Source organism: Volvox carteri (assembly GCF_000143455.1).
Source record: "Volvox carteri f. nagariensis unplaced genomic scaffold VOLCAscaffold_33, whole genome shotgun sequence".
Classification (NCBI taxonomy): domain Eukaryota; kingdom Viridiplantae; phylum Chlorophyta; class Chlorophyceae; order Chlamydomonadales; family Volvocaceae; genus Volvox; species Volvox carteri.
Window position 1 is genome coordinate 870,937 of NW_003307576.1, and position 23,674 is coordinate 894,610.

The following is a 23,674-nucleotide window of genomic DNA, read 5'->3' on the forward strand; positions in this document are numbered from 1 at the left end:
AGGAGGTCGCCGCTTCTGTGGAGAAGCAGAGGCTGGGTGGAGGCGAAGGTGAATGGCAAAGTAGCGACGAGCGAAGTTACCTGTGGCACGAGCCGAACTAGAGGCAACGCGGCGGAGTCTTGGGAACGAGGTAGAGAATATGAATGGTAGGTAAGAGAGTCGGCATGAGGCTGGAGGCTTACGTTTTCTGCTGTCGATGACTGCATTAGGTTATTTTCGTACTCTCTACTCGATTGCCGTGCGAGCGGCCCACCCGCCCTCCCACTAACAGCCAAATGGCTGATCGGAATTGTCTTTGAAGGGTTTGGGTACCGCGGGAGTGTGGTCGCAGACGCAATGGCCTTCCCCACAATAAGTTAGTAGTGAGTACGGATCACGCGATGACGTTTAAGCAATTGTCAGTTTGTACCGCAGCACTGCTGTGTTCCATATCCGTCTCCCTGCCTGACTTCACGGATAGGCAAGGCATATATAAATTTCCAAATTTTCACATCTTCCTAGCAGGAATAAACTCCTTTCATCAAAATGTCGACCACCCAACGCGTTGACTTGGGCGCATGCCGGAACCCGTCGCTCAACATCCGGCCCGACCTCGCGCGTGCCGCCACTGCTATCACCGGCCCTTCTGCGGACGATGAGCTTGTGGGTCCCCGCGGCAGCTGGTGGTGGACCGGCAAGGCGCCCATGGATTGCCCGGGTTTCGATGCCAAGGCTGGCGTCCTCCGCTCTCTACCGCTCCCCAACTTGCGCTCCTTCACGCGGCAGAGCGTGCTTGACTACTTTGATAACATCTGGACACTAACGGAGGTCTTGTTTGCAAGCTTGCAAACCGCGGATGCCTTTATCCGGCAGCCGTACCACCAGTTGCGTCACCCCATGATGTTCTACTACGGCCACCCAGCGGTGCTGTACATCAACAAATTTCGGGTGGCGGGCCTGCTGGAGAAGGGGATCAACCAGTACTTTGAGCAGGTAGGTGGCGGCCGTAGCACCGGTGACGACTACTAATAGCTGTGGCACCTCTCCGACCATACTACACGATCGGGCATGGTCATACGTATGTGCGTAAGTACATACTGTACGAGCGGGCATGGTCACTGAGGTTCTTTGGGCGCTCCTTGAGCAGCAAACCTTTAGAGGAGATAAGAACTTGGATTTTTTAAAAACGGTGTTGGGTGCTGGCTGTTTTATGATAACGCAGGGCCGCCGTTGCGGGTTCTTACCACTCGGTCGGGTTGTTTTCGTTGTTGCTTTATTTCAGCGCTGACCCTCATCAGTATATACCCTTGACCTTAAAGGATTGTTTGATTCAATTGTGGTATTTGAAAAGATTTAGCAAGCTGTAAATCGGTTCCTGTGCGCACAGGTTTGAACATCACTTGTTTAGGACTGTGTTGCCGTGTTTGCCTCTCGCTCCTTTCTCTGTCCTTTGCTGCGTTGCGTCGCTATAACCGTCGCCGCAACCCCTCGTGGCTTTTCGTGTGTTGTGGGCTAACGCAGCTTTTCGAGACGGGTGTCGATGAGATGAGCTGGGACGACCTGTCCCGTGGCCGTGACGACTGGCCGCCTGTACGGGAGGTGCACGAGTACCGCAAGCAGTCGTACGCAGTCATCCGCGATATCATTCTGAACCATCCGGCGCTTGACAAGGGCGAGGTGGGTGGTTGGCTAGGTGGTGACATGTGTCTGCTACTGTGGCTGCTGCTCTGGCTGCTGCTGCTGCTGCTGCTGCTGCCGCCGGTGTCTCAGAGCTGGGGGTGTTGACTTTAATCATTTTTAGGGTTTTGACACGATGATGCTGACATTCTCTTAAGTTCACATCCTTAAGTTTACATCTTTGAAAGCGTTGATTACCGTGGTGTGAGGTCGAGAGTTACAACTAAGATTGTACCACTACTTCTCGGGTCGGTTGTCGGTTGCATCGTCACGTGCCCTGAATCCTTGACATGAACAGATTATTTACTTAAAGATGCAATGGCGGGAATGAGGCATACAATTCTTCATACATCGGCTTTCTAAGGCACAAAAAAGGTTCAGAACTTGCCGTTGGATGTGTGACTAATTATTGGTGGTGATGTCGTTGGCGGTTGCAGGTCGGTTGGGACGACCCCGCCTGGGCCGTTTTCATGGGCTTCGAGCACGAGCGCATCCACTTGGAGACCTCCTCCGTCCTCATCCGGGAGGTGAGAAGAAGCGGTGCGACGCGAATACCTGATAGCAGCTCTTGGTGTTGTGGTGGTTGGGTAGCAGCATATCTGTACACCTTTCCTCCCAAATCGCAAACCAATTCAAACCTAGAGACCGTTAGCAACCACCAGCCTAGGTAGGTAGTTGAGTAGGTAGGTAGCTAAGTAGGAGGTAGGTGAGAAAGGGATGGGGGTTGGGACGCTGCTCACGGAACCGCAATCTCGTCACAGGCCGGCCAGTTACAGAGCTCCTAGCTGTGTCCTTATGGCAGGTACTTGAGAGATGGAGAGAGAGTGAGTTTTTTGCGTTTCGTCTGTGGGTTCCCGGAACAACCTTCTGAACAGCCTCATGCTGTTTCCTTACGGTCCCCGCCGCTGCTGCTGTGCCCTTGCAGCTGCCGCTGACCCGCGTCCGCAAGCCCGAGTTCTGGCCCGACTACCACCCCAGCTGCCGCAGCCCCACGGTGCCGGTGCCTACGGAGGGTGTGGACTACCCGGTCAATGCCATGGTAGGAAACTTGGCTTAGTTAGATGGGCCTTGTCTGAAGGGCTGCGGCTTGTAAAGAGAGGGTTTTAAGAAAAAGTGTAGCTACTTGAAGGGCCTTGAGAAGGCTCTAAATTTTAGCGTCATGGTAATATTCCATTTCCCTTTACCCAGCGTCATCCGGAAGTGGTGGTCTTGAGACTGCGTCCGCGGTTTTTCTTTTGCCAAGTTTAGACGCTTCATGAATTAGCGAATAGGAATGTTGAGATTTGTTTTTTTAATAATTGTGGGAATGTTTTTTTTATAAGTTATTTATTTCAAGATCAGTAAATGAAGGGAATTCAGTAACGTGCGCGTCCCGTGGTGGTCCCTTTTTTCTTTTTAGGTTCCTGTGGGTGGCGGGAAGGTGGTCCTGGGTAAGGACATTGACTACCCGTCTTTCGGTTGGGACAACGAGTACGGCAGCAAGGAGATCCACGTGGCGGGCTTCAGGTGAGTGTACGGCTGTACGGGCCGTTTTGTCAGAGGAGGAGGAAACCTCGAGGCGGACGGACAGGGGGCCCCCGCTTTACTACCCCTTTGGGTTCGCCTTCATCTTACTCCTCCAATATTCGACACGCACTCTCGCGCAACCGTAAGATACATACATGCATACACACACACGCACGTAACACATACGCGTAACACATACACACAAACAAAGACACACGTAACACACAAACACGTGTGTGCGCTCTCCACTACAGAGCCTCCAAGTTCAAGGTGACCAACGGCGAGTTCCTTCGCTTCGTCAAGGCGAGCGGCTACATGAACCCCAAGTACTGGTCCGCGGAGGGCTGGGGCTGGAAGACCTTCCGCAACGTCAAGTGGCCCACGTTTTGGATGCCCGATGGACCGCAAGGCCTGCACAGGTATGCACAAAGATAAAAAAACCTTGTTTGTTGCGTCTACGACACTGTACAGTGTCGTAGACGCAACCCGTTTTGCATTTTTTGGGGTTTGCGATGTTCCCTCGATGGCCACGTGTACGCCGTGTTTTCCCCTTCTTTAGGTACAAGCTGCGTGTTCTGTTCGACGCGGTGGATATGCGGTGGGATTGGCCGGTGGACGTTAATTACCACGAGGCGCGGGCGTTTGCCGCCTGGCGCACGGAGCAGGACGGCTCTCCGGTGCGTTACCGCCTCATCACCGAGGCGGAGCACAACTTGATCAGGAACATCCGGGACAGGTGCGGCTGGGGGGGGGCCTGAGGGGGTCGGGGGGGGGTACGACGACGAAGCATATAATAGACGATAGCGCGAAGAAAAAACCGTTAGAGAGAGATGTGCTCCAAGATAGGACCTGTGAGAAGAAGTAGGATACTGGCCCGGGGGGCTGTGGGGGTGAGGTTGGCCCGGGCAAATGGCAGGAAGTGAGGGGGCAAGGGACGCGGAGTGGAGAGAGGAGGAAGGGGAAGCCACGGGGTTGGAGGGGAGTTAGATAGCGAGGGGTTGCTGTCTTGTTACGATAGCGTGATGAACAACACAGATTTCGACACTTTGGCTATTATCTCGAGAGGAGTAGTAACTACAGGGTTAAACATATCGGGTAAGAAATTGCGATATTCTCAATGGCCCATTTTTTCAGTGGATGCTTTCGACCATTCCTGATGCAACTCAATGCTCCCTGAGCGCAACGCTCCCTTCATCCCCCTACATGCTACAGGATGGATGCGCATCTGCTGGTTCCAACCGCCGCAACCAACTCTCCGGAGCAGCAGGAGGCCGCAGCCGCCGGCCGCCGTCGCCCCGCCGCGGATGAGCACGTCTCCCCGGACGCCACCATGGTGGTGTCGGGCTTGGACGCGCTGACGTCATCCGCGGCTGGCTTCAACTTCCAGCTGGCGTACGGCAGCCAGAACCCGGTGACGGAGCTGCCGCCCAGTGAGTAGTCCTCAGCTGTAGTACGGAAGAGCGAACTGACACGTGGCCTGTCGTACGCATCCTTTGAACCCACTGAAGCATTTTGTCGCCCAAGTCGCCACCAACCGCCGACACAGCTCTCCCTTCAATGCCCTTCATGTTCCCCTTGAAACCCCTTTCATCAGGCGAGAAGGGCTTTTACGACACATTGGGCAACGCATGGGAGTGGGGCGAGGACCACTACGCGGCCTTCCCTGGATTCAAGGTGCACCCCTTCTACGAGGACTTTTCTGCGCCGTGCTTTGCGGGGAAGCATCAGCTGGTAAGAGGTGTTGTGTGACCTGGTCTAGGTTTCGCTTGGGTCCAGGGACGGAAGGAGGAGTAGTGGTTCCTGTGGGCTGGGGGATCTTGGGGGGGGTGCGAGGGGGACTTGTCAGGGCACTTTGCCTGGGGTTGGGTTTTAATGTTATTCGGCGTGGTGGGGTGGTAGGATTTGGAACAAGGAACTAGGACTGGAATTGGGGAGGATACGTGGAAAAGAGAAACAGATTGTATGTGTGTGTGTGTGTCTTTGTGTGTGTGTGTTTCTGTGTGTGCGTGTGTCGTGTTTGCCTTTTGAAAAAGGAGCCACGCAAGTGGACGAGACGGAGACGGATGCCCCCTTCTCGGGGTGATGTTCTTAATGGGCCGCGTATGATTGCGGCGATGCATGGCGTGTCGCATCGCACCCCCAACACGGGCCCTTAAACGCTTCCGTACGTACCCCTTCTTGCCGTACACGCAGATTTTTGGCGGCTCGTTCATCTCGACGGGTCAGCTGGCTTCCAAGTTTGCTCGCTACCAGTTCCGACCCCACTTCTTCCAGCACGCCACCTTCCGTTTGGTCAAGCCTGACGTTGACATGTCGTTGTACGACAGTGAGCGGTACGGCACCCACAACCCCGTGACACCGTTTTACGAGACGTCGTGCATGGATTCGGCGCCGCCGCATGTGGGTGATGGGCCTTGTTGTTCTGTCCGCCGGCGCGCCGCCTTCACCCCCACCCGCACCGAGGAGGCGGCCTCCACGAAGGCCAAGTTGGAAGCGGCGCAGGTGAGAGAGGGGCATTCATCGGGATAGCACACATACATACACACATACACACAGTCTCGCGCAAACGCACCTCCTTGATCACACTCGCTGTTGCCGCCACATTTCCGTGCTGTTGCCTGAGTCGTTAACCTGAGTCGGCGGCTTCCTAACCCCCCCCCTTCAGGTGGCTTATGAGAGCGACGCCATCCTGGCCCAGTACCTCTCTTTTCAGTACGGCCCCCTGGACCGCGTCTACCCCGACCTCGTCAAGGAGACCGGCATCATTGCCGACGCCCTGGACTTCCCTCGCAAGCTGGCTGATTGCCTCACCACCTGGGCAGATCGGTCCGGAGTGTTGAAGCAGCAGGAGCCGGCGGCAGCAGAGGAGGCGTCAGGCAGCGGCCGCGGGCTTGCCGGACCAAGGGCCTTGGATTTGGGCTGCGCAGTGGGCCGGTCGTCGTTTGAGCTGTCTAGGAGGTTCGGCGAGGTCGTTGGAGTGGACATCTCCAAGACGTAAGTGCCCCATTGTGGGACATTGGCGGGCGTTTTGTCATTTTCCGTTTGTAAAGAACTCTTAGCGGCGATGTGCTGTACCACTCTCGTATGTGTGTGTATGTATGTGTGTGTGTGTTCCCATGATCTGTTGGTTCATCTCCCCTTGCTCTTTTCACCGCGCTACTCGCCAGGTTCATCGAGGTTGCCGCCAAGATTCGCGACAATGGCCGCATGGACTACGAGTGCGCTGTGGAGGGCGAGATTACGGAGCGGCTCACAGCAATCCTGCCGGCAGCTTCCGAGCAGCAGCCGGGCCAGGCCGAGGAACAGCCAATTAATGCAAGACGCTGCCGCTTCCTGCAGGTGTGTGTGAGGGTGTGGGCGTGCGGGGAGGGGGCCCGAGGGGATCCCGTTTGGCGCGTGTGGTTGCACTCGAGTATATATCTGTGGCGTGCTTGTCTGGACGTAATGAACCTATAAGACTAGCTGGCTACCCGAGATTGTGTGTAGCAGCGACCCAGCAGATGACAATTAGCTGTGTGTGTATCATACTTGGAATTCGATGGTTTATATATTCGACACATGTCCTGATGTCTTCCACTTTTGCTCATGCGTGCTCGCATGCCTTCGTTCTGCTATTTTGAAAATATAGCAGCAGCATAGTCAAGTAGCACCACGCATACGCAGATGTGGCTCCTATGACAAAGCTGCTGCTGCACCCCTCACCGGTTTGAACCATTTCTCCCGCCCATCTTCCGTCCCCTTTTCGCTCCCAAGCCCCGTTTGGGTCCTGTGCTAAAACTGCATGAATTTAGTGGACAATACATGTATGCGGTGATCTCGTCGTCCTTATGAGCCCTTAACCCGCTCCTGGATACTCCTAGCCGCCCTTCATTCCTCCTCGTCGTTCTTGCCCCCCGCTCTTTCCGCTCCCTTCATAGGGTGACGCATGCGACCTGCCGTCCTCTCTGGGTCAGTTCGATGCGGTATTGGCGGCTAACTTGCTGTGCCGGGTTCCGGAGCCGACGGCCTGCCTGGCGCAGATCAAGACTTCTCTGAGGCCCGGAGGTGTGGCGCTGATTACTAGTCCCTTCTCCTGGCTGGAGCAGTACACAGACCGCAGAAACTGGCTCGGTGGAGGTTACAAGGACGGTCTGCCGAACAGGTACGGGGTGCGCGAGGCCTGATGGGGGGGGATGGCCATATGTGGAAGAGCCATGCGCGGGCGGATTTGCGTTGGTGTTTTTTTTTATTAAAGGCCCCGTTCTGCTTGTCGTTCTTATCTGAAGTTCAAGAAATTGTTTGAGAAATTGTTCCGAGTTGCAGAGCCTGAGAAATGTTTTTGAAGGAACCTCCCGCATTGCTGTCCAGGTCCGCCGAGGCGCTCAAGTCGCAGCTAGCGCCAGACTTTGACGTCCTGGAAGAGGGCACCATGCCGCTCATTATCCGAGAGCATGCGCGCAAGTACCAACTTATCAATGCGTACAAGCTCGTCGTGCAACGCAAAAGCGACAGCAGTCAATGAGATTTGATTTCCGCGGGACGGATTCCCTGAGAGCTGGTTTGGACCGGGGCGGCGCTCGCCCTTGTAGAGAATAATAGTATTAAGAAGTTTTGCCGAAAGAGATGGAGACCCCAACGTGGGTCCACACACCACGCAAATTGTTGTGGTAATGAAGGGGAGAGGTTGAGATGTGGGTCTGTGATGTAGATTGAAGCTGTGGATAGTGAAAAAAGTGTTGGTTATCTCATACCACCGGCCATGTTGCATCTGGCAGCTGCTGGTTATCTCGGTGGTGGCTGGATGGGCTTTGCTGATCCTGCAGGAGAGTGAGGCGGCCTACTTGAACTGGCGTGATGCTGTTCTAGCTGAGGAGTAAAGTGGTTGGAGGAAGAAAGGAGTGAAGCGGAGCGGCGAGGCGGCGATGGTAAGACGTGAGAAGCGGTGAATGACCAGCGGCGTGACGGTGTCTGATGAGTGTGAGAAATGGTGTATGTGAGCGCTTAAGTAGTGACATGGACGCGATTTTTAGTCGCGGGGGACCCCAAGTGCAGTGTGTGACCACCTGGTTGCTGTGGCTTGCAACCGTGACGTGTCGGCCGGTTCATCGGTGATTCTGCGGGGATCTGCGGGATTTATGGCTCCTTTGGAGGTGAGCTACTGGACGAAGCATGCATAGTAGCATTCATTAGTGATCAATAGTGTTACGTGGCGTAGGGCGTGTGAGGGGCGTGAAGAGGAAAAGAGTAGCGGCCTTGAAGAAAATGAAAAGGCAGATGCGGGAGTGGTGTTTGGTTTTGGAGAGGGTGCTTTCATTAAGTGATTGTTCCCGACTCCTTAATTGCGAAGACATGATATTACAGCTTTCGTATTTGCTTCACTTTTGATCTTTTCAATTTCCTTGCAAGCAGTAATACCCAAGTTTTTTTCGTTCGGGGGAACATTTTGTTTGTGCTCAATTTTGCTTGTCAACATCGTCGTGGGCTTGGCGGCATGGTCAGAGGCCTCCCGACGCTAAGAGGATGGTAGGGCTCCCTCTTTGCGGCGCGTCTCTGCCGTTTTTATGCCCGGTCTTAAGGCCGTCGCAAGCCCGCAATGCCTTTCGACATTCGTAAAGTTTACTGTAGTCTGGTCCACAAAAAAGAAGTCGACTTTCCTTGGGATGAAGCAAAATACCACGCTTTTCTTTCTTGTCCTGGCCCGCCCGTGTTTGCCGGGCTGTCTAACCTTGCGGATCGGCGGGTTCCAAAAGGTGTTTGGGTGTGGCCTGGATTCTCTGCATGCTCGTGATGGGTGAAACCTGATAATGGAAGGTTGGCTAGGATTGAGACTTTTAAGCTTTATCGCTAGCGAGATGGTCGCATGTTCTGCCAAGAATTTTCCATGCGAACATCCGGAGCAGCGCCTGGTTGCCTGTGATACGTCCTTCCTTCCTCACGTCCATCGTTCCTCACGTCTGTCTGTCCTCACATATGTCCTTCCTCATGTCTGTCTGTTCTCACATGTGTTCTTCCTCACGCCTGTCCTTCCTCACGTATGTCCTCACGTATGTCCTTTCTCACGTATGTCTGTCCTCGCGACTATGAAAAGGAATTCTGTCGAGGTATTCCAAATATTGTAATATCATGTATTATCGGTAGTGATGCGGGAGTGGAGAGTGGGAAAGGCTTATCTTGAAGCTCGGGCGAAAGATCTCGGAAGCAGTAGCAGCAGACCAACACCAATTACGACGAGGAAAACGTCAATCAATCCGTCCTGGAAAACTGGACTTGACTGCGTTGAGTCAAGTCAATTATGTACATGACTGTAAGCGGAAGAGATCTAAGCGTCGAGTGTAATTTAAATAACGAAACGACACCGACTTCCGTCAACCGCGCACATCCGCACACGAAGTTAAATACCTCAAGATTATACGTCCTAAAGAGTGCAGGCGGAGGTCGAGTGCGGTCTGCAGAACTTGTGTAAGTGTGTGTGGGATATATCTGGGCAACTTCCCCTGCCGCAGTGGGTATGAGTAATTATTATCCAGCATTTTCGAGCATGCATACTATGGAACAACTATCGCACTTTTCATATTTATGACACGTAAAGGGAGAACATGTACGCCTTCATCATGAATTTCGAAACTCATTACGGAACTTGTTGAGCATCCTTGATGTGGTATTTGAAGTTGTGTTGCCTGCTGCTATGAATTTTTAGATTTGTACTCTTATCATAGGTACAGAAACAATGTTTTTCTGCCTTAGCGGTGCTGCATAGCCATGTGTGGGAGACGTTCCTCCCTGCACGCGACCCTATCGGGGTTCACTGTAAAACAGTGCCCCCCCTAGCAGAATCCCGCGTAAGGCACGTAACAGGATAAGAAAGATGTCTGTGAACGTATGTTACATTAGCTAGGTATGCATTACACAACCTGAAGCACACACTTGTCCAAGCGAACGGCACCATCCGCACAAAAAAGCAGAGGAAATCTCTGCAACCTCAAAATTTTGTCACTCGACCACTGCTCGACGCCATGGGCTACAGGTGCTATCCGTAAAGCAGAATCTCACACTGCCGCAAGAGATCCGCACGCAATACAGCACCTAAGGTCCAAGGCGGGGCGTAAGCACCATGAGGCAATCAGAAACCCTCTAAGCACGGCACCCGACTGCATCACATGGGACGTGAAGCGCCCAAGCCGAGAATGTCCAACGCTCGTCGTGACGCAGTAAACGTGCTGCACAACAAGCGCCGATCTGCCGACCACCACACCGCGCTCATCAGGAGCTTAGTCCTCGTAGACACTGTAGTAGCAAACAAGCAGGGCGGGGTTTCCTAGCGTTAGTCATTTTCATCACAAGAATCTCAGACAAAATAGGACTGAACAGCAGGTATGGAGAATTTGTCGACGTTGGTGACGACGATCAACCAGCAGCAGAGTCACGAAAACCCCAGACGACCCACCGGCACTCATCAGCATCCGGAGCGTCCTGGCAGTACTTCTCCAGCGGGTCGCTGAGAGCGTCAGCCTTGGCAGCGTCCTTCTTGTGCGACGCTGCAGCGCTCAGCTCCTCCACAGTGTCCCAGGCAACAGCGCAGTCCTAAGCATTGAACAAAGATATTAAAGGAAAACAGGTATGAACAAAGCTAAAATGAACAGTGTTTATCTATTTGTATCGTGGACATCTCTAGTGCTGAGGCCAGCGAGCGCAACGCTTAGATAAGGAACAATAGCAACATACAACACATAACCAGAGATCTTGTTTCAGGTGACACGCATATTTAAAAAAGCGTAGTGTGATCACGGTATGTAGAAGGTGCGAAGGCGACAGACCAACTTGCGATGCACCGCACGTAAGCGAGGTGCTCCCGGCCCTCAGCACTCGTTCAGCTGACCTGCGAGGTGCCCTTGGCGCAAGCCTCCTCAGCGTCCTTAACGGCATCCTCAACCTTCTTGCCGAGGTCCACAGCTGGTTGTCCACTCGCGCGGACGACGACAGCGCGGCGAGGGCGCGTGGCCGCAGGGCGGACCTGAGGCCTGCTCAGAAGGGTGCGCTTAGCGAGCATCATTTTTGCCTAATTTACACATGAACAAAGCTCAGTTTAATGGAGACTCGATAGGGATAAGGGTCCCCTGGGGCTTATGTGGCTTCGGGGCTGGGATAAGAGGTCTCAAGGATTCATCTTGGGAGATGGTCGCTTTATAACTGGAGATGATGTGTAGGGTTATATGTTTAAATTGTTTTTAATTTGTCTGCTTATCTACGCTCATGGCCAGGTGCCTTGTTTTCCGGAACGTTGGCCATTTCCCGATAAAACTAAAGGTTGATCCTTGGACCCATATCGGTTAGACCTGCTGACGATGAATGGCAGTCGGATTCCTCCGAAGATGCCGTATTAGTGTCGAAAACCGGGACTGCATAACAAGGAATTTTTTCTACCATCCGTTAATGCTTGGCAATTTGATTACTCATGCCAAATTTTCACATCTCATACGACTTTGGTCATAAAACTAGCTTGTAGGTTTATGTCCTTCGTTCTGCTTTTCGCAAGGTCGTCCAGTTGGCATTTTGAGGTACCACGGTTGAATCCACAATGCAAGAAGCATTAATGGTTGCTTACAAGGTGAAGCCCGAGTTCAGGGTTAGGTAGGGTCCCCGCACAGATTGGGAAAGCTTCTGGAGCACTATACCTTAGAAGGTTGGCGTTGTAGCCAAGTTATACCGGCACATGCTGGTCCAAACAATTTTGACCTGTAACGTCCTCAAAATAACCATGGCAGTCTCTTTAGGCAGCGAAATACCTTTCACAGGCGATGCACTGGTACCCAGCGTGCGAATCTCCAGTGGAAATTTGCACAAGTGCAACGAAAGGGGTTTCCTGGCTATGTGATGAGCGAACCTGATGGTCGCTCATCAACGCTTGCTGCCACCTGACTTATGGCTGGTTCTGCCTGCTTCCATGAGCCCCCGCTGACCGGTGACCGGGTAGCCAGGGCAGGCCGAATGCCAACTGCTCAGGATGGCCCTACTTTCAAATCGTGGCTCGATGCGAAAGAAGGCATAAATATATTGAGCTTGAAGATAATGATTTTCGGGAAGGTTCCTTTCACGCGACCTTGCGTTGAGGACTTGAGCACTTGACGTCACACGACAACGCCTTCCGGGCTACACCCGCCACTGCCACGCGACGTTGTATATACCAAGGTTGATTAAGTATTTGTTTCTGAATCATTTGTATGATCTCTCGGCGGCGCGAACAGCTAAGCTGTATGCGGCCGGACTAAGTGCCCTGCAGCTTTTGTCGTGTGTACTGCAATTTCAGTGTGCTCGGTTACCTCTACCTCCAGCTAATCCTTTTGTCACGGAGAGAATCACTCTGGTGGAACCGACGAATGTCAGTTCCATGCTCCTTGAGAGACCGCTTAACGTCAGACCATTGGCGTTATCGCGCTGTGCTGAGGAAGCCCTTCTCATGCCGTACATGTCAGCGCGCTGCTCAAACTATGTGTGGGACAGGGGGCATATCTTCACCCGTGGCCGCTACCCTGCGTGGCGAAACCCTGCCTTCCCCGGTGTTCGGGGGCACCCTCGTCCAGTCACCCTAGTCAACTTCTCAGTGGATAGCTCAGGTTCCGCACCCAATACCAGCATCCAACGGAATCCGCCGGATCGACAGCGGCCCAACTCCATTTCTGATCGGCTCGCGAGTTTAATTTACCCCTGGTCACCACCGTCCATCGACCAGGGGCACTGTACCTCCCACCATCGGAAGGATTTTCGATGCTTGACAGGTCTTGATCCCGGGGTCTCCCGGGGGCAATGGTTCGGGCCTTACCAGTAGTGCCTAACTTGGGTATACTGTCAAACTATATATGTCAGGCTCGGACGTCCGCTCCGAGACCAACCACGCAACAAACACAGTAGTTTGCAACTCAAAGGTTGACGGCAACGATGTTACCTCTGGCTAGGATGACACCGACAGACTTGGGGTTAACAACGCGGCTTCTAGTTCTGCCGAGGGCCCCTCACGGCGCCACTTCACCCAAGAGTCATCTTTAATATTTCACCTGCAAGACCATTGGGGGCAATCCTATCCTTCCCTTGTTTTATCATGACTTTTTCGGAAAAGTACCGATCGGTGGATGCGGATCCCATGATATGCCTAGGATACATCTCCAACGGTATCTGCGAGGGCGAGACTCATTGGCCATCATGATGACCAGCGTTGTCGTGCTGCCGAAATCTCCGTCGCTAACTGTGCTGAAGGTGCGGCATCTATCATTGGCTTCAGTTAGCGCTAAACATGGGGAGCATCGTGAACTTGAGCCGGGGCTGGGCATTTACGTCCTAAGCAAGGAATAAATAACAAATAACAATCTGTCAGAGGATGTAAGGATCAATCTGAGAGCAATTACGGAATTTGGAAAAACACGGACGCTCGCGCGCCTCCGTAGCGTCAACACCCGGATGAAGGCTTGCCTGGCTTTTCAGGACATCCCACGTTCCCGCTCCTCTCAGATCCCTATCTCCTCGCGTTTCTTGCATCCTGCACATGAAAACATGCCCACCTCCAGCCAATGCTGCTTTGGGCGTCGGCACTTGATCCTTTGTCTTTTCTGTAATCCTTTGTCTTCTGTACCCTACCTAACTTCTTGCCTCCCTTCTGCTTGCTGCTGGTCCCGCTCCTAACCCCCCATCTGGTTATTTATGTTTTATTTTTATCTGCCAGAGCGGTAGTCTTTCCTTGGCATCGGCTTCACTCGCTCGTGGTTCGTCTTTCCCTCATCTGTCTCAGGCTGGCAGCGACGAACCTCTCGACGAATCGTCTGCCGCTCTGGCCCTGCTGTGCGAGGCAAGACGATAACGATGTGCCATCGTCCAATACAGCAGCCCAGTGCTCAAAGCCGCTCGGAAACTGCGGCAGTGCCCTTCTCCCCGTTGTGCGTTGGCAAGCAGCCCGTGTTCCACTTGGAACACCTTGCGGCGGCTGACCTGGTGCTGTTCATTGCTCTGGCCCACATTGCTCAGCCTAGCTGGGGTTGCTGGCGCTGGCGGGTCAGCCAGCAGCAGTAGCGGCAGTAGTAATCGCGGTAGCAGTAGTGGCATGATGGATCTTGAGGGGGTCCACAGCCGCCTGGAGATAGCCGTGCAGGCGAGCCGGTGCTGGGGCGTGCTGGGGGGTGCTGGGGGGATGCTGGGGGGGTGCTGATGGTGCTTGGGGGGTGCTGATGGTGCTTTGTGGGGTGCTGATGGTGATCAGCAAAGGGAGTTGAGGATGTGAGGGGTGAAGTAGGATGTTGGGTAATGTAGGTGGTGCGTGGGGGTTGTGAAGGATTTTTATTATGCCGTACTCCGAACCTTTCTGAGCGTGTAGTCGGCTTTCGGCTAGCCGGCTTGTGGCTGATGGGATCCTGTTGCTGCTTGTTTGTCTGGATTTTGAAATCGTTCGCTTGCATGTATTCGTTCGTTTTCCTGCTACACCCCTTCCTTGGTGATCGTTTCCGGTGCCTGTATCCTAGCATTTCAAACGTCTCTCATCTTCTCATCCCGTTGTTAGTTGAGCCACCGTTGTCGCCATTGCTCAATTAATGCCGTACAGTATCTGGAGCGCCACTCCGTCGCACTGCCACTACAGCAGGAGATGGCGCACTGCTTGCAGGTACTGCCGATGTTGCTGTTGCTGCTACTGCCGATGCTTTATGCACCGTCGTTTTGAAACAGGGCGTAGCGGTGGCGCTTGCTGAAGAGGTGCTTCAAAGCACTCCTCCCGTGTCGACCCCACCAGCACCACCGCCAGCTGCTGCTGCTGCTGCTACTGCTGCTGCTGCTGCTGCTGCTGCTGCTGCTGCGCCAGCTCATGCTGCATATGGCTCCGGAACCGGGCCAGGACCCACTGCGAAGATCTTGGCAAGTGGGGACATCCGAAGCGGTTCTTCGAAGAGTGTTGCGGCTGCAACCGGTGCCGCCGCCACCCCTACCGCCACGGCCACCGCCGCTGGTGCACCTGGCGGCAGCAGTGCCGCTAATGCCAAGCCTTCATCATCGTCCGACAACTCTTCGGCTTTTGCCATAGCAGCGCGGCGTACGAAAGCCGTTTCCGTGCTTCAGAGCGCGCTGTGGCGGGGGGGAGCACCGTCGCATTGGCACAACCAGAACCACCCATCAGCGGTGCCTGCTGGAGGCGTCTGAACATGTACGAACGGAGGATGGTTGGGCTTTCGGAGGAATGACTCAAAGCTGGGGTGAGCAAATTTCCTTATGATAAGCTCTTGAGAGCTCAGGAGGAAAGTCACGAAAGACTTGGCTGGTCAGAAGCCGTAGGGGGCCGTACGGCGACTTTTGGACCAGGAGCTGTACTAGGACCTGGCGATTGTGCATCTTGCACAAGGAGTGAGCACCAGCTGGCCGCAGCATTTATGTACTGCAGGTCCGTACACGTACACCAATAAGTTGCATCCACCTGCCCCTCCGCGTCCATTTCGTGTCTCTTCACTTCATTTTCAATGTGTAATGTGCAGGCCTTATCGTACTTTGAGCGCGTTTTTATACAGCAGCAGCAGCAGCTGCTGCAGCTGCAGCTGCAGGGCGCGCTGGCGATAGCGCAGGCGATGCCTGGCGCAACCGCCGCTGCCGACGTCTCCTTCAAGCGCGGAGTGTGCGAGACCCTGCTTGGTCTGTCGCACCACAGCAGCTTGGAATCCGGATCCTCCGTTGCCCATGTCGGCTCCATCAGCGAAGTCTACAACAACAACAACCGGTAGCGCTGCCGCCGTCGCTGCCGCCACTGCATCCTTGCCGTACAGCCCTACCGGCGAAGGATTGAGATGGCCGCGGTGGGCAGCAGCGTCGGCAACGGAGATCGACAGAAGGGGCTCTGTCCTTTCAAGGTAGGGTTTGTATGGTGTGAATTGTATGGTGTAGATTGCAATCATGGCCCTCACTCTCGAGGCGAGCTAAGGGCCTTTTCTTGGCCTTTTCTTGGGGCGCATGTTGAACAGATCCTGGATTGCTAGAAGATACGGCAGCGCTTTAAGTGACTCACATTACTTGATGGCATAGATAGACAGTTGGTTGGATTGAAAGCGCGCTCTTTTCGTTCAAAAACCGCGTGGGGACGTTTTCGCTACGGTGGATGTTTTCGGCGGAGGCATGTGTGGGCTGCGTGACGTGCCGTACGGCTGCATGTGTGGCCGATGTCCGACCGCTACAGGTGAGCGTTGCAGGTGAACGAACGAGGCGACAGCCCGGAGGCACTGAATACAGCGACGACAATGGCGTTATGAGCTTAGCAACGGCGCCAGCGCCTATGGCATGGAAGGGCCCAGCTGGCGGCAAGGCAGCGGCGAAAGGGCACCGTCGCAGTGGTTGGCGGCAACCCGCCGGCCGCTGCCGCCGCCGCAGCAGAAGCGGCAGCTATTCCTGTGCAAGGCGACACGTTATCGGCCGTAAAGATGACGACGGAGCAGCGGAAACGACAGCAACTGGGTGTCGCGACTGATTTTTTGCATGACGGCGGCAAGATTCGCCAGAAGATGGATCGAGATCGCCGTCGCGTGGATGACGTGGCGCACAAGTACGGCTAGGCAGAGAGCTGGCTGGAGCTGTCGGTGATGCCGTGCTTTCCGGAGATGGCGACCTCGCAATTCATATTTGCAACCGGAGATGGCAACCTCACTCACAGCGGCAGAGCGGGTCGCGGCAGTTCCATGGTGGGGCGAGGGGGGTTCTCCCAAATATTCAAGGACTGGCGCACAAGATCACTCGATCAGGAGGCAACCGCCGGCATCACTACGTCTTTCGCATTGCAAACCGTAAATCACTTATATATTTGCCACGCGATATCGACATCTACAAGTAGCATCCTAGTCGCTCTCTTGATAATTCGGCACCGAGCTTAGACATGCATCGGATGTGTTCGTCAGTGCTGGACTGCATATTCCAGCAGTGCGACAGCTCGAATTGTTACTTTTGATTGCATAGGGATGCATCCATGCTTCGGCGGAGGGCCCTACGCGCAGCGCCGTCCACAGAGCCGCTTATGGAAGGCACTTGACGTTAAATGCATGAGGTAAACGGCGGGTTGTCAGCTTCCGCAAACGATAGTTGCAAACTGGTATGGCCCATCCTCGAGCCCGACATCAAATGTGAAACTGCAGTCCCGCGCAAAGTGTCCAGACTTGGCCGGCTGCCGAACGACGGATGTCAGTATCTAATAGCGATGAACCCTCTAACTATGAGATGCGGGTGAACGACCGGCAACACGGGGCGGCACTCAATCGGTCGTTAAAGCAGCGCGAAGCGGAAACGCTGTGACTATGGTAAAACAGCTCCAATACGGATCGAGGTAGGATTGAACCATAACTCGATACCATACGTATAGGAACTGGCTCCAGTTGGCGACCGGAGGAAGCATAAGTTCCTACCTTGCCCGGTTTGTGGAGTCCGTCATCTATCGCTGGCTGAGAGACAGGGAAGAAGAAGAATACTAAGCTAAGAAAGAGGGTGTAGGGAAGCATTAAATAGCCTAGCAAAGTCTTGCACGCGCACAAAGTCGTACTAATTAAAACTAAACCATACCGCTCGATAACACAATTGAAGCATATTTTAATATCACGTGGGATCCGGGTCTCCTAGACATGGTGACCATTCGCCAAGCCCTGCTTTCTGTGAAGGGAGAAGACGCCAGCTCCATTTTGCCAATTGTGTCTGCCCTTTCCGAGTTAGGCTTTGACGTGGATGCTGAGGTTGACAGCGCTTTCCGATTGCTGGACGTGAAACAAGCAGCAGGCCTCACTGTTCGGCAACAATCGGCGTTAAAGGCTGCCATCCAAGGTCCGTTGTATTCAATATATGCCGCTGCATATCCTGCCAGCTTTTTGCCTCCATTATGCTGCGGTGATCCCGGGTACCTCGAGATTGGCGTGGAGTGCATCCGCGTAAACTACCGGAACCCGCCTATGAGTGGGCATTTGTCGGACCCCACCCTCACTTTCGTGCACGGTTTGCTGCAACTGCTGACCTGCATGGTATGTGTCTTCCGCCTGCCTCACTCTGTGCAGATGCTGCTGCTGATGCGGACCTGGGACCTGACACTGGCACTGGCACTGACACTGGTGGTACGTTTTCGTTTTGCTTGCTGGGGCCAGGCGAGGGGAAGATGGGGGAAAGACGAACCACGAATAAATGAAGCTGATGCCAAAGATAGACTAGGATACACACAGAAGTACGTAAGCAATAACCAACCAGTCGCGGCTTGCGAAGGAGTAGTCTCCGCGATGACGATAACGGAATACTACCTACCTAGCCGCCAAGGCTAAAATAGAATGCGGAAAGAAAGCAGGAAAAACCATCCATATTATTATAAAGGTTTGTGTAAAGGCGGCGAAGAGGGGAAAGATGGGGGTCGTTAAGTTACTAACTCCACCTGGTAGACACAGGCCTATTTTCCACCACTGGGCTACGTACAGGACCTGGTTAGCAACCACTCTGTCAGCACAGACTGTCAGCGCATATGCTTGAGGCCTTGGGGCCCGGGGTCGAATCGTTGCGCGTTACATTTTACACGTTCCACACAAGCGTGGAGGTCGCCCGCTAAAGCCAGGGAGCCCATGGCGTGTTGAGTTGTCACACTATTGTGAGAGCATTCTTGCTTGAGCCCGTGTGTGGACAGCGTGGCGAGTATCAACGTATCAACGATTTGTACAATTCGTGAGTGCATTCTGTAATCCTTACACCGTGCTTCTGCTTAGGTTACAAGTTACAAGCTCCGCACGATTGCGGGGGTGGCCTTCAAAGCCTGATTGGGTGCCAAATGGACTAGGTATATTGGAATCTAGGTTAGGCACTACTGGTAAGGCACGGATCATTGCCCCCGGGAGATCCCGGGATCGAGACCTGTCAGGGTCGAAAATCCTTCCGATGGTGGAGGGTAAAGTGGTCCCAGTCGATGGACGGTGGTGACCAGGGATAAAGTTGACTTGCGAGCTGACCAGGAATGGAGTTGAGCCGCCGTTGATTCCGTTGGATGCCGGTGGTGGGTGCGGAACCTAAGCGATCCACTGAGAAGTTGACTAGGGTGACTAGATGAGGGTGCCCCGAAACACCGGGGAAGGCAGGGTTTTGCCAAGTAGCGGCCACGGGTGGGTGCCCTGAAACACCGGGGAAGGCAGGGTTTCGCCGGATAGCGGCCACGGGTGAAGGTATGCCCCCCTGTCCCACACATCATACTGAAAATTGATCCACCGTACAACCGAAGGCGTTTTGGGTCCTGCTAACTAGACCCCTCCTCATCTAGTCAAACCCGACGTCCGTAGAGGCAGGTCAGCAATCGCCACCAACTCAGCATGCGAAACTTATTCCATCAACTAGACCTCATCTCCACACCTCAGTAGCAACCCGTTAACCTAACACCGCCGACAGATGTGGGGGGTCTGCCCAGGAATCGAACCCAGGACCATCATCTGCTGATTACAGACAGGTGACACCAGACCAGAACAGACTAGACCAGACTTAGGGGTTTTAGGGTTTTAAACCCTAAGCTTTGATAGCTGAAGGTAAGTGTAGTGCATCAACGACCATGGCGGGCCTCTGGGTGGTCTGGTCCAACATCCACACACACATATACACACACACACACACCTGGACCCCCAGAGGACCGGATCCGGATTTGGATTCAGGTGCTGATGGGGGTGGAGGTGGCGGCAGCTGGTGGCGGTCTGTGGGCCGTAGCAGCACAGCGGAGAGGCGGGGGGGGGGCTCTCGGAAGTGCGCAGCAACCCCCAGCAAGTCCACCACCTCCGACTTGTCAGTTGGGTGTACCTGAGGTCGGACAGGCTGATCGGGCGGCATGTGGAGCAGCAGCGGCAGCATAAGGGACTTGCACAGTTGGCAAGTGGACGATTCACGCACACACCCTACATGGCATTCACCCGCACATGTACCCACCCCAGATAGATCATACATACATACATACATACATACATACATACATACATACATACATACATACATACATACATACATACATACATACATACATACATACATACCACACAAAAGGAACCCTCTCCCCAGAACCTATTTTCCCAGTTCTCCACCCCCTCACACACCCTCCCTCCCTCCCCAGCACATACCCCTCCCCCCCACACCTTTTACCCCTTTCCCTCCACCACCACACCTTCCCCTTCCTCCTTCCCCCCTTCCTCTCCCGCCTACCACCCTCCTGTTCGTAATCTCTTCCATTCTATGCCTAAACAATTCCCTAATTTTCCACCAAGGCAAATGTCCTCCTAGAGGGGTATGAGAACAAGAATTAACCAGCTTGAATCTCTCTCGGCTCTCAAAAACCTCCGCAATCCCAACACAACACCCTGTTTTGAGTTGAGGGCCGTCCTTTTAACTACCCGGTATTCATGTGATCCACAGTCAGTGGCACGCTACCAATCCGCGTGACACACCACGGTCACATACATTGTGTTTATACCCATCGGCATGGCTGTTGGCTCATAATGGTCGTTTCCTGGTCCGTGCTATTTATTGCGCTTATTGACATTTGCAGGTGCTGACACGACGGCCGAGTACCTGAAAAAGTGCCTGGCTCCATTCCCTGCCGAGGTCTTGCTGACAGGGCAGAACCTGCGGCAGTACATTGAGGGGGACCTTGGGGAGGGGCTCCGCCTGCCGATGTCGACGCCGGCTGCTGCGCGGCTGGCTTACGAGTGCCCCTCGGGTCTGAGCCACCTGGTGGTGTCGGAGAGCGATGACCCACGGGTATGTGGACTGAGCTGATGGGGGATGGAGGGTTGTCGGGCGGTCAGTCCGGCGGCGGCATCCATTTATTACTGCTGGGCCCGTGGTTGAGGTCCACACCGGCTGCTAGAGCTGGAGCCGTTGAATATGCATCGCCATGTCCCAGTGGCGATGAAGCTGTACATCACAACACTGTGGCGGGTACTTTGCAGGCAGCCACGGCAGAAATGCTGTGCCACTTCTTCGGGGGCGCCTTTTGGAGCCTCGACTTAAACACGAGCTTAAACACGAGCTTAAACACGAGCGGCACCAGCATAATATACACGTTGGGGTTAACAATGTATGTGATTGACAGAATGCTCTCTCTCATTGCGGCGCACGTGGATTGGCCTGTTCTTAAGATGGACAGAAATGCGAGTGGAGCGACAGGTGTGACTTTGGGCGCCCCTAGCAATGTTCACATCATGAACCTGTAGTCCTTTGTGCTCACCGATCCACCTTACACGCCCCTCTTACCTCCTGGGCAGCTCTCCTTTTCCGGTCCTGGGCAGGCATGCCAACATCCACCTGTGTGCTGCTTAGCTCTGTTGCGCCTTTGTGTTGTGTTGGTCGCTGGTTACAAATTATTCTTTGCCATCCTGCAACGGTTTTGTGCTTGGTACCATAGTGCTAAACAGCAGGCCAGGCTTCATTTGCTGGGTCAACAAAGCCCTCCTGTTTAAGGGCGTGGAGAAGGCGGACAAGGAGGAAATGTTCCAAGCAATTGGCGAGCTGGGGGGGAAGATGCCGCGCGCGTGGGCCACAGAGCTGCTGCCAGGCTACCCCGTCCCCTGCATGCTGGGCTTCGCAGCAGCCGGCTCCTCGCTGCAGGCAGGTTGTAAATACAGCCATGATATTTGGTTGGCGTGTCGCACCTCGCCTGATTAGCGCTCTCCTGGTGCAGCTGGTTGACATGTCCCCTGTTTGCTTGTATAGACCCCTGTTTAAAATCATGCGGCACGCTCTGCCGACGTCTTTTCGAACGCTTTTCCCTTCTTACCCATTCATCTTGTATCCCTCCCCCTTTCCTATGTTACCCTGGTTGGCTTGAACCTGGATGGCAAGTTCTTCTGTATCAAAACAGTGTAAGCCCTTTTATACGATGTCCCCCTGTCATTTGCCCGCTTTGACCTGGTCTGTAGTAGCCTGGGCACCGCTGTTTGGTATGCTCCCACCACCACCTCCCACTTTGCATGGTTGTTGACTCAACATTGCATTTTGCAGAAACGACCGGGTTATTACCGAGCCCATCAGCACCATCTACGATCTCTCGCGACCTGCCGGCTTGTTGGGGGCAATGCGAGCCACGTGCAATGTCTACAGGCTGCTGGCTGGCTATGCGGCAAGCATACCGCAACTTCCATTTGCTCTTGGCCACACCAGCTACCTCAACGAAGGCTACGGCAACATTAAGCGCTCCATCACCTACCTCACTGGTTAGTGCTCCACTTAATACCGCGAGCTTGCCATTTCGTCTCACGTGTTGAGCTGCAGGCAGGTGTGAGCATGCTTCCTCATGTTTACTATGTACCTTGATGAACCGGTTGGAGTGCTCCTGCAAAGATTCGCATTGATTGCCTTGCAGTTGAAGCGTGGCACTGTATTGCTAACAAGAGCCTGATACGGTTTTGCTGATATGCCAGCTGTTTCTGCACGGCAAGCTATCCGCGTTGAGTATAGGCTTGTTGCCTGTAAGATGTGGACTGCGGTGTGTATGTGCAGGCTACATTCGGAAGACTATCAGGGAGTTCTCCGTGCTGCATGCAACGTATACAAGCTTCGAGCTGCTGCAGGACGTGTATGAAAAGATGAAGCGGCATGAGGACAAAATCATCCAGCTGGCTTACAACATGGTTGCACCGCGCCTGGAGGATGATGAATACATCGTGCACCTGGCCCCGATCGGTGTGCCCTGCACGGGGGCCCCGGGTTCCGAGGAGGAGCTCAAGTGCGCGGTGCATGGCGCCCTGACCGGCCTAGAGGCTTTGCACTCTGAAGGCAAGGTCCCTGCTATAACCGGCATATGTCTGATGTCATGGTGGTTTTTCGCTTGCTGCTGCACCACATGCATTTGTTGCCAGATGCTCTATTGTCGCTGGTGCATATGTGTGCATATGTGTGTATGTGTGCGCACGTGCAGGCTTTGTGCACCGGGACGTGCGTTGGGCCAACCTCATTTTCCTGCCGGTGCCACGCAAATGGCTGCTCATTGACCTGGAGCACGTGGGCAAGGTCGGCTGCAAGTGCAGCGACCCACCCTACCCGCTGAGGTACTGGCGCAGCACCACCCTGGAATGTGATGGCACCTACACGCCATACTCAGACCTGGACATGGTGGTGGATCAGCTAATGAACCACTTGGCGTTTCCATTGAGCAGTGCGGCACAGGACCTGCGGCAACAGCTGGAGAGGCGCAGCCTGACCGCCAAGGATGCGCTGACGCACACGTGGTTCTGTGGGCTGTAAGCTGTACATGTGGTGGTGGTGGTGGTTCCTGTCATGGGCAGCCGGTTTGAGTGGTCCTCTGCCCGCCGCTTTTCCATAATAGTAATAATAGTTATTACTATAATACGCCTTCATCCTGAATGGGGGCATGGGTGGAGAGGTCTGAGGTTCCTCTTGCCTTAGCACTGCCACCCGCCGGTTTGCTGCTTGACTTGCTCTCCCTCGTCTCCCAGGTTCGCGCATGGTCCATCTCTTTTTCCTTTTGGGACCGGGCTCTTACGTATTGTTTATGTTTACTGTATTAGCAGCAGACAGCCTT

The 23,674-nt window shown here is 54.0% G+C and overlaps 4 protein-coding genes across 4 annotated transcripts; 3 read left to right on the forward strand and 1 right to left on the reverse strand.

The window, feature by feature from the left end:
* Nucleotides 1-525: 525 nt before the first annotated feature.
* Nucleotides 526-8,279, forward strand: VOLCADRAFT_105776 (uncharacterized protein; the record flags this gene model as incomplete). The annotated part of the gene is made up of 14 exons (XM_002952918.1): nt 526-972; nt 1,501-1,656; nt 2,094-2,183; nt 2,582-2,695; nt 3,056-3,162; nt 3,417-3,581; nt 3,722-3,898; nt 4,375-4,592; nt 4,709-4,893; nt 5,356-5,664; nt 5,828-6,156; nt 6,330-6,501; nt 7,080-7,303; nt 7,510-8,279. 14 exons carry the CDS (start codon nt 526-528, stop codon nt 7,661-7,663), a joined length of 2,847 nt encoding a protein of 948 aa, XP_002952964.1. The 3' UTR covers nt 7,664-8,279.
* Nucleotides 8,280-10,005: 1,726 nt separating this feature from the next.
* VOLCADRAFT_121134 (uncharacterized protein) lies at nt 10,006-11,207 on the reverse strand. Its single transcript, XM_002953015.1, has 3 exons — nt 11,018-11,207; nt 10,586-10,722; nt 10,006-10,425 (listed from the first exon to the last, which is right to left on the reverse strand). Exons 1-3 carry the CDS (start codon nt 11,189-11,191, stop codon nt 10,410-10,412), a joined length of 327 nt encoding a protein of 108 aa, XP_002953061.1. The 5' UTR covers nt 11,192-11,207; the 3' UTR covers nt 10,006-10,409.
* A 4,419-nt stretch (nt 11,208-15,626) lies between these two features.
* VOLCADRAFT_93749 (uncharacterized protein) lies at nt 15,627-16,706 on the forward strand (the record flags this gene model as incomplete). The annotated part of the gene is made up of 4 exons (XM_002952919.1): nt 15,627-15,776; nt 15,927-16,010; nt 16,334-16,346; nt 16,525-16,706. The coding sequence occupies 4 exons, from the start codon at nt 15,627-15,629 to the stop codon at nt 16,704-16,706; spliced, it is 429 nt and encodes a 142-aa protein (XP_002952965.1).
* A 1,053-nt stretch (nt 16,707-17,759) lies between these two features.
* On the forward strand, nt 17,760-23,376 carry VOLCADRAFT_93750 (uncharacterized protein; the record flags this gene model as incomplete). The annotated part of the gene is made up of 8 exons (XM_002952920.1): nt 17,760-17,955; nt 18,183-18,239; nt 19,774-19,887; nt 20,681-20,892; nt 21,084-21,300; nt 21,539-21,745; nt 22,633-23,016; nt 23,051-23,376. The coding sequence occupies 8 exons, from the start codon at nt 17,760-17,762 to the stop codon at nt 23,374-23,376; spliced, it is 1,713 nt and encodes a 570-aa protein (XP_002952966.1).
* Between the last annotated feature and the right edge of the window lie 298 nt (nt 23,377-23,674).

Coding starts and splice junctions, on each gene's coding strand:
- VOLCADRAFT_121134 (XM_002953015.1), bottom strand. CDS start 11,191: ATGATGCTCGCTAAGCGCACCCTTCTGAGCAGGCCTCAGGTCCGCCCT. Junction 10,723..11,017: donor GCGCCAAGGGCACCTCGCAG/GTCAGCTGAACG, acceptor TTCAATGCTTAG/GACTGCGCTGTTGCCTGGGA.